The sequence below is a fragment of the Nomascus leucogenys genome, chromosome 1a, assembly GCF_006542625.1.
Source record: "Nomascus leucogenys isolate Asia chromosome 1a, Asia_NLE_v1, whole genome shotgun sequence".
In the NCBI taxonomy this organism is placed as follows: domain Eukaryota; kingdom Metazoa; phylum Chordata; class Mammalia; order Primates; family Hylobatidae; genus Nomascus; species Nomascus leucogenys.
Window position 1 is genome coordinate 61094094 of NC_044381.1, and position 19346 is coordinate 61113439.

A 19346-nucleotide genomic window follows, 5' to 3' on the forward strand; every position below is an offset into this window, starting at 1 on the left:
ACCTGCTGATTAAAACTTTTCCTAACTCTGATTTGTACTTGATTGCTTTAAGATTCAATTTACGGTTTAAACCTTCTTTTTGTTTGTATTACAGCAGCAGGGAGAAGAGAGAGGAGACCACACAGGTTACCCCAGGAGCTACAATACTGGTGACAGCACAAACTGTGTTTTCCTCACAGAAGGAAACCAAAATTTGGGAGGTTGTACTATTATCTGCTAAGATAACATAAGGGTAGAGACAATTTGGAGTGTAGCAGAATACGGCACCCCAAAATATGCCATATCGGGATTATGTGCTATATTATGACAAAAAATATGCCAAAAATATGGTATAAAGATTATTTCAAGATGAAAGCAATCAAGAAGAACCAGATACAAGAAAAGCTCTCTGCTCTCCCCCTTTGCCTAAAAGCAGGAGATAAATATATAAAGGTATTATTTTCATTCCCCTCTTACCTGGAAGGACAGAAGTTAATCACTGAAGACTATTCCTATCAGTCAAGAGAGAGCACCAGAAGAATCTGCACGACAAGCTTTACTAAATAGTCCTTATTTTCCATTAGTTCCCCCATATATTAGCTTTCCCATCATTTACCATCCTAGAAACTCAAAGTCCTTTTCCTTTGTCTTGTCACTTCTTTTAAAATGTATTGTTCTTTTGTTAAGATGCTATGTAAGCTCAAGTTCTAACCTCCTCTTTCAGTTACTCATCCCTGAGTGGTCGGTCCCATGAGTAAGAGGGATATACATGGTAATAAATTTCTGCTTGTTTTTCTCTTGTTAATCTGTTTTTTGTCAGTCTGACTTACAAGGCTCCCACCAATAAATCTAAAATTGATGGAGGGAAAAAGAATTTTACACAATTTACAACCAAATTATTGTAATGAATTCTTTCTTAGTGTGAAGCATTTTATAATGGTAACTTTATAAATGTCTCTCTGGATAGTCTCTTTAAGCTCTATGAAAATGATTTTATGTTTGTTTATTTTTTTGTCTTCTGTTTCAATGAATCAGTTGAGCATGTTATTAGCAACGCTAATATCTGAAGGTAGGGACAGTATTATGTAGGCTGCAGAGTTTCAGGCCATATCCCTAAGGCATCCCAGCTTACTCTTACTGTTCTTGTGTTGAGCAGAAATGAGATGTGGGGAGAATGTGACCTAAAACCCACAAATGAATCTTAAAATCACCAGCCCAAGAATAAGAAGGAAGCTCTGTCTAAAACCGTACCTCAATAATTCTAATCACCAAAATGTTGCAAAATGGTGGAATTTCCCCTTGCGCCTTTACTGTGGGAATATTTTTATTAGAAATAGGTAGAAATAGCACTGAAATTATAGATTGCTGTACATAGCTATGAGGAGGACCCACCCAAAATTCTGGCTGATAGACAAATTCATTTTATTTCTATTATTCTTTCATTGTCCATTTTACTTAGTCTTTTTTTTTTTTAAGTAATTACTGGGTATGTTTTGTGTTCTTAATGTGTTAAGTGTTTAAAAGAAATCAAGGAAATATATGAATTCCTTTCTACAGCTTAAACTTTATTAAGAAAAACGAGCTCTAGGCCCATGAAATAGTTACATAACAATGCAAGACAGCCTTGAAGTGAAAAGGGAGAGGGCAATGGAGGTTTGAGAGTTGCTAAAGATATTGTAGATGAGAAAAGAATTCAAACGGATGTTAAAAGGCTAATAGAATTCGAGTAGGCAGAGAGGGCATTCCAGGCATTGGTTTGCAGGAATTTATCTAACAAAGGAGACATTTCCACCACGAATCATACATGTAATCTCATATTCTTAGATATACTAGCATTCAGCTTTTTGCAAGGCCATCTACGTGGCTTGGTAGACAGACTATGCTAATTTTGCTTGCCTCATGTGCATTCTAATCAAACATGTTCTAATGAATTCTGAGTACTGTGAAACAGAAAAATTCACAAAGTGCTGCCCCAAAGTGAGAAGAAGCATCCTGCATTGAAAGTGTGGGTAACATGTTTCAACACAATACCTGTGTGCTTATATTCTTCTAAATATTTCTAAGCACTATAACTTTTTTCAAAACATTTTTCAAAATGTTGTGTAGTGATATTTAGAAGTGCTAAACCTAAATTTTTCTAATAGAAGTCTTTAGTTTTCTCTTGGAACAGGGTATTCTATCTTTTGATCTATCAGTGGACAATAAATTTAAAATGATGCTTTTAAACGATGGCATTTCAGTGAGCTCTGCAAATCACTAGGACTACCTGGTAAATTTGACTGTTTGCCACATGACAAAGTTAGACATGGAAGACTGTCCTAAGCAATTGCGGAGCACAGCTTGGGTAAGGGCACCCTCAGAGGACACCATGTTCCTATGTGAACTGGTCTTTCTGCAGAATTAAGTTGTGTTAATATTTTACAGTGTCCTCCCATAGCCTCCCTTCTAACCTGTCCTGATCCCTGTGACCGAGCACTGGTCAAGAAACACAATAAGAGTGTATGCATAAAATGTAAAAGTTAATTCATCCAAAGAATCATGTATCATTATGTAGATATGAGTGCCTTTGTGTATTTATACATTATATATACATGCACACATATATAAATATATATGTAAACTTATGCATATATATTACAAAAGCATCATAAACACAACTATTTGAAATAAGTGATTCATACTATTTAAAAATTTCTAATTTTTATAACTATAAAAGGGAATCTTGGACCCCTTATATTTGAAATGTAAAACTATTCCCCTTTCCTCCTTTCACACAATTTGTTACGATATTTGTGATGGTTAATACTGAGTGTCAACTTGATTGGATTGAGGGGTACAAAGAATTAATCCTAGGCATGTCTGTGTGGGTGCTGCCAAAAGAGATTAACATTTGATGCCGGGCACGGTGGCTCACGCCTGTAATCCCAGCACTTTGGGAGGCCAAGGCGGGTGGATCACGAAGTCAGGAGATCAAGACCATCCTGGCTAACACGGTGAAACCCCATCTCTACTAAAAATACAAAAAATTAGCCAGGCGAGGTGGCAGCCACCTGTAGTCCCAGGTACTCAGGAGGCTGAGACAGGAGAATGGCTTGAACCCGGGAGGCAGAGCTTGCAGTGAGCCGAGATCGTGCCACTGCACTCCAGCCTGGGCGACAGAGTCAGACTCTGTCTCAAAAAAAAAAAAAAAAAAAGAGAGAGATTAACATTCAGTCAGTGGGCTGGGGAAGGCAGATGCACCCTTAATCTGGTGGGCACAATCTAATCAGCTGCCAGTGACTATAAACCAAGCAGAAAAACGTGAAAATGAGAGACTGGCCTAGCCTCCCAGACAGCATCTTTCTCCTGTGCTGGATGCTTCATGCCCTCGAATATCGGACTCCAAGTTCTTCAGTTCTGATTTGGGGACTGGCTCTCCTTGCTCCTCAGGTTGCAGACAGCCTGTTGTGGGACCTTGTGATCATGTAAGTTAATATTTAATAAACTGTATATATATGTATGTATGTGTATGTGTATATACATATATATATAAATACACACATAAAATGTGTGTGTGGGGGTATCCTATGAGTTGTCTGTCTAAGAGAACCCTAATACAATATTTGAATACAATGTTTTTCAAAATTTATTTTAATACGTGCATTTTAATGAAGTTTAACTACTTTTATCTTATTTAAGCCCCCAAACTAGTATCTCACTTGCCATTGCTTGCTCATATACATAAAGATGGCCACAAAAATGCCTTGATTGTTATCTTGTGACAAGCTTCATAAAACAAAAGGTTATCTCCACAAAAAGTACCTTACCTGAGATCTGGATAACTCTTCCCCAAAACAGCAAGGACACATTTCTCTGATTAATCTTATTTTGTGCTTATTAGGTGCATATTTGCTTTCCTTTTACTGTTAATGTATTATGTCAAATGTATTTAAAAGCATTCCTAGATAATTTTATGATAATTAATGTATTTATCCTTTTAACTACCTTTCCAAAAAACATCATGGATAGTCTAACAAAGGTTGTGAAAATCAACTGTTTCTGACTGCTAAAATTCTAAAGAGTACAGATTTGATAAATCATTATCAAAAACTGTTAGGGGACAGGACGCCCTGGCAAGCTCAGAAAATTTAATGTCTTACTATATATAATATGTTGACTGATAATACCACAGAAAACAGGGTGCAATGAAATGTAACTAAGAAGATAATAGTAACCATGATTTATCCATCTAAAAAGAACTTTGGAACTTTTTTATATCTGATATTTATTATTATCACTTTATACTGTGCTACTAAAAAAAAATCCCTGTTTATTTGAATTTTAAGATTTCTATGGTTTGACTATGTCTCCTAAAGTTTATGTGTTGGAAACTTAAGCCACTGTAACAGTAGTAAGTGATCGGATCTTTAAGAGATAATTCGGCCATGTGGGCTCTATCCTCATGAATGGATTAATGTGGTTACCATGAGAGTGGGCTAGTATCACAGAGTAGGCTCCTGATAAAAAGATAAATACAGCCCCATTTCTCTCTGTCTCTCGTCCTTGCTCACCATGTGATGCCTTCCACAATCAGATGACCCTTGCCAGGTGCCAGTGTCATGCCTCTTGGACTTCCCAGCCTCCAGAACCATAAGCCCAATAAGCCCAGTAAATTTCCTTTCTTTATATATTATCCAGTCTGTGATATTCTATTATAGCAGCAGGAAACTACGACAAAGTTCTTTAAATTCTTGCTAATTAAATGTTCGTGGAAATTAGTGAATAAGATTGCCAAGAATATTGGAAAACATCTTTGAATATTATCATTTTAGACCCATTTTTTTCCAATGACTAATATCCGTCTGCAACCATATGGGCAGAACCTCAAGACGATTTAACTAGGCCATGTGCTTGAGATTTTGAGGCAGTTATGAGAGTAATAAATGCCTCCACAACTTTCTAAAAGAATAGAAACAGTAGCTCAGTGAGCCACTTGAAAAGCCTGCCAAACTAAGGCAGAGACAAAAATATCTCCAGGTAACTATGGTAAAATGGTACATGCATAACTAAGAAAGATTAAACAAATCACGAAACAGACAAGTAAAGGGAATTCTTGGTAGACAAAAGTATATTTAGCCAGTGTTTTACAGCTGACTTCCTTAACAATTGAGAACATTTTCAAAACATGAAAATCTCAAGGAAAAAAACAATAATTTTTACATTTGGCTTTTCTCAATATCCTTTCAGGGAAAATTTGAAAATATTATTTGAAAGACATTGGTAAAGTTAACCACAATAATTTGCTAAGCACTCATAACAATACAACAAATATTAATAAGATAAATCCTGAGACAGAAAACGGTCACAGACATTGTTCTTGTTTAATAGAAATATGTAAGATGCAGGATAGTTTATAGCTGTAAATACTTATTCCAATAGAATGAAAATGATGAAGCAGGCAATTGTGGTAGATCAACTCTAATGTGAATGGCAAGAGATTTCTGATCTCAATCAAGAATTGATTTCTCTTGAATAAAAAGTGTTCCACTTTAAGATAAAATTTAAAAAGAGAGAAATGAGCGGAAGAGGAGAAGATAAAAGAAAAACTGAAACTCTCTATGCATGCTAACAGATTTGGGAGGAAATTACTCATAATTGGGAGTTGAACAATGAGAACACATGTACACACACTGTGGCCTGTTGGGGGATGGGGGGCTAGGGGAGGGATAGCATTAGGAGAAATACCCAGTGTGGATGACGGGTTGACAGGTGCAGCAAACCACCATGGCATGTGTATACCCATGTAACAAACCTGCACATTCTGCACATGTACCCCAGAACGTAAGTATAATTTAACAAAAAAAGTATTCACCAACTAAGTATCTGCTGTCTTCAAGAGACTCAACTAACACATAAGGACTCACATAAAGTTGAGGTAAAATGGTGGACAATTACATTCCATGCAAATGGACACCAAAAGTGATGAGGAGTAGCTATTCTTATATCAGACAAAACAAACTTTAAAGCAACAGCAGTTAAAAAATACAAAGAGGGACACTAAATCATGATAAAAGGCTTTGTTCAACAGCAAAACATAATCCTAAATAAATATGCACGTAACACTGGAGCTCCCAAATTTATAAAACAATTATTACTAGACCTCAGAAATGAGATAGACAGCAACACAGTAATAGTGGGGGACTTCAATACTCCACTGACAGCACTAGACAGGTCATCAAGACAGAAAGTCAACAAAGAAACAATGGATTAAAACTATACTCTAGAACAAATGGACCCAACAGATATTTACAGAATATTCTACCCAACAACCACAGAATATACATTCCATTCATCAGTGCATGGAAATTTCTCCAAGATAAACCATATGACAGGCCAGAAAACAAGTCTCAATAAATTTTAAAAAACTGAAATTATATCAAGTACTCTCTCAGACCACAGTGGAATAAAATTGGAAATCAAAAGAAATCCTCCAATCCATGCAAATACATGGAAATTAAAGTACATGCTCCTGAATGATTGTTGGGTCAACAATGAAATCAAGATGGAAATGAAAAAATTCTTTGAACTGAACAGTAATAGTGACACAACCTATCAAAACTGCTGGGATACATCAAAGGTGGTGCTAAGAGAAAAGTTCATAGCATTAAATGACTGCACCAAAAAGTCTGAAAGAGCACAAATAGGTAACCTAAGGTAACACCTCAAGGAACTAGAAAAACAAACCAAACCCAAACAGCAGAAGAAAAGAAATAACAAAGATCAGAGCAGAACTAAATGAAATTGAAACAACAACAAAAATACAAAAGATAAATTAAACAAAAAGCTGGTTCTTCGAAAAGATAAATAAAATTGATAGACGATTAGCAAGATTAACCAAGAAAAGAAGAAAGAAGATCCAAATAAGCTCTATTAGACATGAAATAGATATTACAGCCAACACCACAGAAATACAAAAGATCACTCAAGGCTACTATGAACACCTTTATGCACATAAACTAGAAAACCTAGAAGAGATGAATAAATTCCTGGAAAGATACAACCCTCCTAGCTTAAATCAGGAAGAATTAGAAACCCTGAACAGACCAATAACAAGCAATGAAATTGAAATAGTAATTTAAAAATTACCAACAAAAAAAAGTCCAGGACCAGACAGATTCACAGCTGAATTCTATCAGACATTCAATCCTATTGACACTATTCCACAAGATAGAGAAAGAGGGAGTACTCCCTAAATCATTCTATGAAACCAGTATCACCCTAATACCAAAACCAGGAAAGGACAAAACAAAAAAAGAAAACTACAGACCAATATCCCTGATGAACATAGATGCAAAAATCCTTAACAAAATACTAGCTAACCAAATCCAACACCATATCAAAAAGATAATCCACCATGATCAAGTGAATTTCATACCATGGATGCAGGGATAGTTTGACATACACATGTCAATAAATGTGACACACCACATAAACAGAATTAAAACAGAAATGACATGATCATCTCAATAGATGCAGAAAGAGAAGATCCCCCTCCCTCTGCATGGGGGTGGTTTTCTTTTCTTTCTTTTGCCTATTAAACTTTCTGCTCTTAAACACCTGCCCCCCCCAAAAAAAATAGACACAGAAAAAGCCTTTGAGAAAAACCAGCATCCCATTTTGATTAAAACCCTCAGCAAAATCGGCATACAAGGGACGTACCTCAATGTAATAAAAGCCATCTATGACAAACCCACAGCCAACATAATACTGAACAGGGAAAAGTTGAAAGCATTCCCTCTGAGAACTGAAACAAGACGAGGATGCCCACTCTCACTACTATTCAACATAGTACTAGCCAGAGCAATCAGACAAGAGAAAGAAATAAAGGGCATCCAGATCGGTAAAGAGGTGAAACTGTCACTGTTTGCTGATGATGTGATCATATACCCAGAAAACCCTAAAGACTCCTCCAAAAAGCTCCTAGAACTAATAAATGAATTCAGCAAAGTTTCAGGATACAAAATTAATGTACACAAATCAGTAGCTCTGCTGTTCACCAACAGTGACCAAGCTGAGAATCAAATCAAGTATTCAACCAGTTTTACAATAGCCACAGGAAAAAAAAAAAAAAGTACTTGGGACTATACCTAACCAAGGAGGTGAAATACTTCTACAAGGAAAACTACAAAACATGGCTGAAGTAAATCAAAGATGACACAAACAAATGGAAATGCATCCATGCTCATGTGGATGGGTAGAATCAATATTGTGAAAATGACCATACTACCTAAAGCAATCTACAAATTCAATGCAATTCTCATCAAAATACCACCATCATTCTTCACAGAACTAGAAAAAAAATTCTAAAATTCATATGAAGTCAAAAAAGAGGCCACATAGCCAAATCAAGACTAAGCAAAAAGAACAAATCTGGAAGCATCCCATTACCTTCCTTCAAACTATACTATAAGGCTATGGTCACCAAAACAGCATGGTACTGGTATAAAAATAGGCACATAGACCAATGGAATAGAATAGAGAACCCAGAAATAAATCCAAATACTTACAGCCAACTGATCTTTGACAAAGCAAACAAAAACATAATGTGAGGAAAAGACACCCTATTCATTCAACAAATGTTGCTGGGATAATTGGCCAGCCACATGCAGGAGAATAAAACTGGATCTTCATCTCTCACCTTATACAAAAATCAACTCAAAATGGATCAAGGACTTAAATCTAAGACTTGAAACTATAAAAATTCTGGAAGATAACATCACAAAAACCCTTCTAGACATTGGCTTAGGCAAAGACTTCATGACCAAGAACCCCAAAGCAAATGCAACAAAAACAAAGATAAATAGGTGGGACTTAATTAAACTAAAGAGCTTCTGCACAGCAAAGGGAACAGTCAGCAGAGTAAACAGACAACCCACAGAGAGGGAGAAGATCTTCACAATCTATACATCCGACAAAGACTAATATCCAGAATCTACAAGGAACTCAGACAAATTAGCAAGAAAAATACAAACAGTCCTATCAAAAAGTGGGCTAAGGTCATGAATAGACAATTTTCAAAAGAAGATATACAAATGACCAACAAACTTATGAAAAAATGCTCAACGTCACTAATGATCAGGAAAATGGAAATCAAAACCACAATGCAATACCACCTTACACCTGCAAGAATGGCCATAATCAAAACATCAAAAAACAATAGATGTTGGCATGGATGTGGTGAAAAGGGAACACTTCACTGCTGTAGAATGTAGCAGTGTATGGGAATGTAAACTAGTACAACCAATATGGAAAACAGGGTGGAGATTCCTTAAAGAACTAAAAGTAGAACTACCATTTGATCCAGCAATCCCACTACAGGGTATCTACCCAGAGGAAAAGAAGTCATTAAACAAAAAGGATACTTACACATGCATGTTTATAGCAGCAGAATTCACAATTGCAAAAATATGAATCCAGACCAAATGTCCATCAGTCAATGAGTGGATAAAGAAATTGTGGTATATATACATGATGGAATACTACTCAGCCATAAAAAGGAGTGAAATATTGGCATTAGGGCCTGGCATGGTGGCTTACGCCTGTAATCCCAGCACTTTGGGAGGCCAAGGTGGACAGATCACCCAAGGTCAGGAGTTCAAGATCAGCCTGGCTAACATGGCAAAACCCCGACTCTACTAAAAATACAAAAATTAGCTGGGTGCGGTGGCGCATGCCTGTAACCCCAGCTACTCAGGAGGCTGAGGCAGGAAAATCGCTTGAACCTGGGAGGTGAAGGTTGCAGTGAGCCGAGATCACGCCACTGCACTCCAGCCTGGGTGACAGAGCAAGATCCCATCTCAAAAAAAAAAAAAAAAAAAAAAAAGACAGAAAGAAAGAAAAAGAAAAAGAAATATTGGCATTCACAGCAACCTGGATAAAACTGGAGACTATTATTCTAAGTGAAGTAATTCAGGAATGGAAAACCAAATATCATATGTTCTCATTTGTAAGTGGGAGCTAAGCTATGAGGATGGAAATGCATAAGAATGATACAGTGGACTTTGGGGACTCTGGGGAAAGGATGGGATTGGGATGAGGGATAAAAGACTACAAATTGGGTTCAGTGTATACTGCTCAGGTGATGGGTGCACCAAAATCTAACAAATCACCATAGAAGAACTTACTCATTTAACCAAATACCACCTGTTCCCCAAAAACTTATGGAAATATAAAATTTAAAAAAGAAAATAATCCAGAATGGTTTGAGGGTATGTTGGTGGGTGTGTTCACATGCTTAAATGTCCTCTTGTGTAGCATCTTTTATTCCTTCACAATGACAGATGAGAGAAAAACCTTCATGAACTAAAGTATAAACCATGATTCTTGCCTGTGAAAATCTTAAGCTCCAAGAAAACAGGAGAGAAAGGGTGAGAATGGAAGCCAAATAAATAGTTTTCCCAAAGTTTTCCCAACAGCTCCATTAATCAACCATGGTCTGTTTTCACTTTCCTAGAAATGTATTCATTCTCCCAACTAAAAAATAAAACAAAATAAAAAACAAACAACAAATGAAAAGAAGTGTGAAAAGATCAAGGGAGATTGAGTAAGGAGGAATGTTACCTTAATGGCCAGCTGACAGTTTGAAGCACCTGTTTAAGTGTGAATGAAATCTGAGGATAACTTTCCTGGCTTTACTGGGTGTCTCATTAATAAATCACCAGGCCTAGCCAGCCAACGGACAACTCCCAGAAACATTGGGTCAGGGTGCTACAAAGCTCAGAAATTAAAGTAGTCAGTATAATAGCTAAATAAACATTTTTGTTATCAAAATAAATCATTTTAAAATGGTGTCTATCCAAAAGCCAATTCCCTGCAAAAGTATACTTGGAGTGTTTCTGTATCCTAATTTGTAGACTCATGAAATGTTAGAACTGTCCCTTCTCCAAAATAAGTTTCTTTAAATATCCAGCTAAGTGGGTTTTTAAAACTGTTTTTTTATTTTAATAGCCACAGAAGCATTCTTTCTTCCAAGCAATGCTTTATATGGAAGTACACTGTGTAGAAGAGAGAATCCATAGGTCTGTTCTTGAAGCTGGCATTGTGGCCCAGTAGCTCTCCCTGTGACCTCTGCCTCCTTTGCCCTGATTTTATTTCACCAAACTGCTTGACTTTGGAGGACAGCAGTTTGAAGACCATGGTCCACAATCCAATTTATCTGTTTTATAATTCAATAAACTGAGGTTCAAAGAGGAGAAGTTATAGGAAGCACTTAGCTCAAAGTCCAAGTCTCAATTTTCAGTCTAAAACCTATTCTACTGTAACAAAATAAGGTGGTTGCTTATTTAGATTTAGTCATGAGGACTTTTAATCTACCACATATAATGTTCTGATACAGTTAAAAGTCTTAGGTTTCAAGACAAGTAATAAGTAGACCTGCTACTTTCTACCTGGGTATTTTATTTCACTTGTGGTGGCTGCTATCAGGTAAGTGCTGCGACCTCTTATAGGTAGGAAAGATCTGGTCATACAACCTCTGAGTGAAACCCATGAACAGCTTAAAAACAGATTATACTTTGTATTCTAATTAATGGATATTTTTAAATGAAGTTATTAATAAAAAATAGAAATTGACTTTCAAATAATTGGAAAATATGACAGTTTCCCTTACCCCCCTCCAAATCCCCACACACACTCTTCCTCATTGTATAAATCATCTGTAGAGCTGAGTGTTCTGTTTAGTGGAGCTTTCTGTCTCTCGGAATTGAAAACAGCAGCTTTCATTCTGACTATATATCAGTAATTTTTAGATCAAAAAAATAAAAATATACATTCCTGGTCTGGGCCAGACACACCTGCCTTTCCACCAAGAGATTATCATTCAATAGCTTTAAGGCTACAGGAATGTGTGAAATTGTATTAATATACAATAAAACATAGAATGAAAATCACAGTTTCCACAGTGATGAGGGAAAGGAGATGGCTTCCTTTCAGCTGTATAGAGCCAATTCTGCTATCTCGAAAATGCTGAACTCTAGTTCCTGAGCCATGTTTGAGGGTTAATATGGATTCACAACCAATTCCTAGAGCTGCCTGGCTATGTAGCAACCACTTATATTAACCATCTTTTGACCTTAAGCCCTGAGTGTGCTCGTGTTCCTAATGGTAGATGCTCTTTAAAAATGTGGGAACTATCTCTGAGTCTCCCATAACACCCTCAGAACCATAAGTTGCCATTCCTGAGGCTTACTCTAAAATATATCTTAAAACCCTGACCCTGTCTAAAATATCTTTTAGAAGTTTCAAAACTTTCTCCAAGTCCAGAACAAGAAGGCTTCAAACCCAGGCACAGATTCAAACCTGTGATCAAAACATCTCTTCCAGTTACACTGAGCCTAGTATCTTGGGTTTCACAGACTTAGCCAGGAGCGATGATGCCGGCTAATTTGGGGAATATTAATAACATAATCCTTAGAAACACACTCTCAAAATTAGATGGCATTGGGGTAGAGAAACATTTACCTGCATGTTCTGTGAAGTACTGACCGCTTGTCTAATAATGTAGTTGGAATCTGGTGGAGAGAAGCTCAATAGAGCATTCAAAAAAAGCTCAATAGAGCATTCAAAGAGAGATAAGTCAGGCACTTAAGTACCAACAACTTCATCACAGAGACTGAAACCAAAAGAATTAGGCTGGCCCCGGCCATGGCACCAGCTGGAACCCACAGGTGCAGCCACAAGGCAGAAACCACTTCTGGCCATGGAAAATCATCACCAGACTGTGAGCCTTGCTGACAAGTGAGAAGCCACAGTTGTTTCTTCTCTGGGACTAAATTTGTGCTTCCATTCTGTGAGCTGACTTTGGCTTTGAAGATCTGAATCACCGTCTTGGTAACATGCCTAGCTTGTTCCCCAGCTGCACTGGTAGGAGGCAGCAAATCTGAATGTCTACAAGGTCCAGCCAAGTAGCATAAACAAGTAATATGGATTGTTTGAGAATGGTGCAAATTGAAAAAGGAATGCCCCATTAATAGAGGCCACGTGCTTAGTCCTAGCTGTTACTGTGATGGAAGAATATAGGACCAAATCTTCCACTTGTTCATGAAAAGCTGAACATCTGAATATTTTACTCCCACTTTTAAAAGACTGAGGCTGGGTGCAGTAGCTCATGCCTATAATCTCAGCACTTTGGGAGGCTGAGGTAGGAAGATGGCTTGAAGCTAGGAGTTCGAGATCAGCCTGGGTGACATAGTAAGACCCCACTCCTACACAAAAAGAAAAAATTAGCCAAACATGGTAGTGTGCATATATAGTCCCAGGTGCTTGGTAGGCTGAGGCAGAAGGATCCCTTGCTCCCAGGAGATTGAGGCTGCAGTGAGCTAAGATTGCACCACTGCACTCCAGCGTGGGCAACAGAGTTAAGACCCTGTCTCTAGAAAAAAAAAGTAATTTAAATTTTTAAAAATATTGAAAAAAATATGATAAAGAAAATACATTTCATGGTTAAAATGGTGAATTTTGTATTGTATATATTGCCACGATTAAAAAAAATAAAAGAAAAAGAAACAAAAAACATGTGGGCCAAATAAAAAAACCTATAGTCTAGATTAGAGTCAGGTGCAGTCTCCTCATTGTCAGTGTCTCCTTTCGTACTAAGGGCTCGTATTGTCCTTCTTTCCAATGCTAATGCCTATCTCTCCCCATTGCTAAAATTTGCTTAACTCTTGGACTCCAGACCAAGGCCTGAGACCTTGAAATCTGTCACAGGACTATGGCTATGTTTTAGAAGATCTGAGAATGGTCTGGTCCTGGATTTTGCTAAATTGTCAAATGCCTTACTTCCTTCTGTTGCACCCTCAAAATCTTATTGTTTATCCAAACTAGTACCAATGTGTCACCATCCCACAAGGCTTCCGGGGTCTGATTGTGACTAGGTCTGCTCCCACCTAGACTTGCCAGGTCCCAAATTCTCTCCATCTCTCTTGTCACCCTTCAGAGATCAGGCATCAAGTCTGTTCTGAGATGAAGTAATAACTACAACTTAGGTTTCCCAGCTATGTGCCATCTTCTGGCACCGCGTTTTACATAAATTATCTCACTTTATAATTCCAAAAACTCTGTCAATAAGGTATAATTTCATAAGGAACCTGAATTGTGTAGAGAGACTACACAACTCGATCAAATGTGCACAGCTATTAAATGGGAGATCTGAGATACTAACTCAAATCTGAAGCTGTTGTCTCCTCCACTATCCTGCACGAGAGATACAGGCAAAGACCAGGGGGGTATTTCTACACCTCCATGCAGTTGGAAAGGAAAGGTAGTCCCTGGAATTTTTATTCAATCATATATTTTATAAGTTCACAATATCGCTCCAATTTTAAACTTTCTATATATAGTTACCTGTGGTTCCCAGGTTTGGGGATTTTATGGGCCATTAATATTTCAAATATATTTGAGGGGCTCTCATAGGGTTGCCAAACTTCTATTTTGCCAGGTAAGAATATTTTTAAAACCTATAATTTAGCATCATTATCACTTCGCTAAATGAAAATTATTTTAATGTACAGACACATGAGCATGCACACACAAAATTTGTAGCTCTGTGGAACGTGGGATGCTGCTTGCCTTTGCTTTCATTTATGATGGATGTGTACATAAGCATGCAAAGGGAGTTCCCAGACTACAATTTTGTGGTGTTGCAAAAGTTTTCTGGGAAAACCATTGTTTAGAACTTGGAAAACCTTACTCTACAAAACAAAACAAAAATACTATAAATGATGGCTACGCTTCAAGCACACAGAGAAGATATAGAATATCTTTCTTTATTTTGGATATGAGGTAACTAAGGCTTCAGGAGATTAAGCGATACCTTTAAATAGCACACAACCTCTTGGAGAACCAAGACTAGAAGTGAATTATCCTGATAGCTATTTCAGTTCTTGTTTTCATCATCAGAGACAATAATACTATACTATCATTTTTACAGCATTACGAGTTAAATAGGCTTGTGAGGGGATAGTTTTTAAAACTTACTACTATTTATAAAAATGATTTATGGAAGAATGCAATCTTTGGCAAAACTAGGAGATGCAAACATAGCTGTGATCACAAACAGTTTCCCCTTACCTGCCCTTTCCTCCTCCCCCAACCACCAGGGCAGGGAAATATAGTGTGATCCTCAGGGGTGAATCGTCCCATCCCCCAGAATAGGATAATCACTTGACTTTTCATATGAAGAGTTTATAAATCTGTGTGCTCTGACTGTGTTTGCATCCACATTAGCATCAACATAAGACTGAAATTGGGTCACTGACATGTTCGGGGAATAGCTATTAGCATAACCTTTAATTGGAATCCTATTTACTGTTCTGTTGGCCTAGCATCTTCTCTGTGCTTTAATGTGAGCTGTCACATGAAAAGTTCATTTGAGACCAGGGCCCTGAAGAGAAACGAGAGTGTGCAATCCACACAAACTTGTAAAATTCAAATATATTATCTCTTTCAAAGAGATGGTAACAAATGTATTAAGCTAAGGAAACTCCAGTTTAAGGAACAAATGATTAAAGATGACCAAAGAATTTAAAAGACTCTAAATAATTTCTCAGAGTTGCTTCCAATTTATAAATATTAGCCCAGTCTCTCTAGTGATAAGGAACAGATATATGTGAATATATATATATTTGGGTATATATGCAGAAATATGATATACATGTTTATGACTGTGACCATTATATATAATGAGTCACATATAAATGATATATATAGTATTACATATACTATATATATAGTGTATGTATATATATATATATATATATATATATATATGAAATATTCAGAGGATTTAGAAAATCAATATCAGGGAAAGTGTTTCTACTTATAAAAAGTGGCACCATACTTGAGAACTTCAATTTTCTTCTCCATCTTCCATGGTTTGCATTTGACAGTAGCAATCACTTGTCTTTTCTCATCTAACTCTGCCTTCAATCTTTCCAATTCCTCTTCATCAATTTCTTCTTCTTCTTCTCTTTAAAAGTAAAAAAGAAACACCTTAATAAAGTTAAGCTTTGCTTGACTTTGGGACTTGAGGAAGGCAGATATCAGATATTTAGCCCACTTTTTTTAAATGTGACCATATACAGTCAACATTAGGACCCATAAGCATGAGAACTCAAATCTGAACACTGATGCAGGATTACTGGAACTATTATAACTTTAAGCAGTAGTGTTTGCCTTCCTGAATCTGAATCTAAGCCATTCTTTTTTCTTCTTTCTTTTTTTTTTTTTTTTTTTGAGACAGAGTTTCGCTCTTGTCACCCAGACTATTGTGCAATGTTGCAATCTTGGCTCACTGCAACCTCTGCCTCCCAGGTTCAAGCAATCTGCCTCAGCCTCCCAAGTAGCTGGGATTACAGACACCCACCACCTAGCCTGGCTAATTTTTATATTTTTAATAGAGATGGGGTTTCACCATCTTGGCCAGGCTGGTCTCAAACTCCTGACCTCAGGTGATCCGCCCACCTCGGCCTCCCAAAGTGCTGGGATTACAGGCATGAGCCGGGCTTTTTTTTTTTTTTTTTTTTTTTGAGACAGAGTCTTGTTCTGTTGCCCACACTGGAGTGCAGTGGGACAATCTCGGCTCACTGCAACCTCTGCTTCTCAGGTTCAAGCAATTCTCCTGCCTCAGGCTCCCCAGTAGCTGGGATTACAGGCACCTGCCATCTTGCCCGGCCAATTTTTGTATTTTTATTAGAGACGGGGTTTCACCATGTTGGCCAGGCTGGTCTTGAACTCCTGACCTCAGGTGATCCACCCACCCCAGCCTCCCAAAGTGCTAGGATTACAGGCGTGAGCCACCACACCCGGCCTAAGCAATTCTTTTATGTCTAGAGCCTCAGACTCTCTGAACTAGAAAATCTGTGGAAAGAATAATTACAGGTATATCAAGATATTTCCCTCTCTTCTTTGTTCCCTTGAATACCTTCCCTCAAGTCTACATTTCATTTAAATATTTTATTTCTCAATAAGGATAATAAATTAGGGGTGAAGATGTCTTTGCCCTTAAAAATTTTGTTAGCCCTGTCTCAAGAGAAAGAAAGAAAGAAAAATTGAAATCGGGAAAAACAAAAATCTATTTCTCAAAGGTAAATTAATGTTATCTGTTAATTAAACTTATAACTTCAGTTGGTAAAATTCACCTTGAAATATATTTGGTGGAAGTGAATTCTTTGAAGAGACCTTCAAATGAATTTAGTTCCTACTGAGCATGAGATGTAGCTTTTCTTTTCTGTGTTCCTAGTATTACAAAAACACTATACAGTCCAGAACTCAAAGAAAACGAAATCTAAACAAGAGCAACATAATTTTAAATCGAGGCATGCAATACCACATTGTAGAGATCAGCTTTTTGGTAATAGATTATTTCAGTTTTTAAGCTATTGTCCCAACTTCAAACACACCCTCCTACACTTTAATATTGTGGTGCTGGGGCTGGTATTTTGTGAGTCATATTTCTGCTTTGTTAGCTGGGTCAGTGTAGACTCTGACAATAGGGGATACTGAAGAGGGTCTCCGTCTTTCCTGTGGCTTCCTCTCTGCTTCTTATTTGCTTTGTGGGGTGACACTTCCTCCTTAGCATCTCTTCTTCACTCCTGGAGCTGAGAGTCCTTGCCATACTGCAAGTGAATCCCTATCACCAATATTACCAACACTAGCAGAACCAGCTTCATCACCTCTCCCATAGAAACAGCACCACAGAGCATCAGCCCCTCTGCAGAGGCCTGAGTTTCAGCTCCTAGGGTCTTTCCTCTACACTACAGTGTTTTCATTTCAACCCTTTCCATTGTTCCTCCAGCCCTTGGGATGATAGCTGCTTCCAGTAGTTACCGTCACTGTGATACTTTAGTGTCCTCTTTTTACCTTTTCTGCAGTCTAATTAACATTTATACCTCCTAACAATTCACTTATTAAATTCTCTTTGTTCAATTAACTGTTGAAGTTTCTTCCCTCATTAGATACTGACCGATAACAAAAATTGTAATCCAATTCGGTATTACTCAGAAAAATAATTTATGACTAGACACAGTAGAAATAAGGCAAAAGCTGCTTTTTAAAGTTCTAGCTAAGGAACAGAACATAGCCACAGTTTTATAGTTCACTTTACAAAATGACTTTCAATCTCCTTTCTTTGCCACCAATCTATAGTTTTTAATCATGCTGTGATTACTGAAACAAAAATTCATATTAACCCTTTAAAATAACACTTCCTATCGACAGTTTGTTTTTTGGACAATTCAAACATTTTGCTTAGAATAATCATCATGGTTCAAGAGAACCAGGGAAGTACACTCTTCTAAGATATATCTCTGATAGCCATTGGGTTGTTTCTATTTTAATTATTTGGTGTTTTTCATATAAAAGCCTATGATGCTGTGCAGCCATGGCATAAAATTTTTCAGGATTTTTTTTTTACCCCATCTATATCCACAACTTTTTTTTAATTTGCCAATTAGAATGATATGTGGGTTAGTTTGTCTTAGGAGGTAAAGATGTGTTTTAATTAAAATTATTACAATTGTTTCCAAGCAAACATAGAAATAACTTTAAATTACATAGATAGCAGTTTTATTGAAATATTTTCAGAAACTAGCAAAAATAAAATAAAACAGATGGCAAGAAATTGTCAGTAATAAAGTCAATTAGAAAAAATCTTTATGCTTAATAATTTAATTGCTTGATATGTTAAGCCTTTAACTTGCCAACCATTTCAAAATAATTCATGATATTTACATATAATTACCTTAAAGCTTTACATTACTGAACTTCCATTCAGAATCACATGTAAAACAGCATCTCTAATCCAACATCACCAAAGAATGAAAGAATTATCTATTTGATGTGTGGATTTGCCAGGTAACTAAACCTACAGGCCAACTTTCAGAAACCCTTTAATAGAAACAATTCTAACACTAATTAAATAGTTTATAAGTTCATCTTGTCCAAATTTCAAGTCCTTTAAAAATCATATGAAATGTCTTTAATAATCCCTTTTCTAATTATCCCTGTGAGAACAGTTTTCACCTCTCTGAGACTCCAAGCTACTTCGTTTGTATTTCTCTGGGACACATATACTGTCTTATATCATAATAATTTGTATCTAAGTGGCCTATCCCTTACTATATTACGGACTTTTGAAGATTGCAAGATTGCGGGCAATTACGTGTTCATATCCAAGTATCCCAAAGATATAAGCAAATTAGGTTGCACAAAAGTAGAGCTGGGTAAATAACTTATTGAATGAGCATATGTGTACAAAACTTTTCTGGATTGCTCAGGTTTATCATCATAAACCCAGTGCTCAAAGTACACTAAAATGTAACAACTACCTCTGA

At 36.9% G+C, this 19346-nt stretch overlaps 1 protein-coding gene across 1 annotated transcript in view; it reads right to left on the bottom strand.

Annotated features, from left to right (window-relative positions):
- The window catches only part of TMC1 (transmembrane channel like 1), a 154204-nt gene that overhangs the window by 112532 nt on the left and 22326 nt on the right, over window positions 1-19346 (bottom strand). Inside the window, exon 4 of the mRNA XM_030814125.1 lies at window positions 15854-15982. Within this exon, the coding sequence (XP_030669985.1) occupies window positions 15854-15982 (129 nt within the window). The remainder of the gene's footprint in view (window positions 1-15853; window positions 15983-19346) is intronic.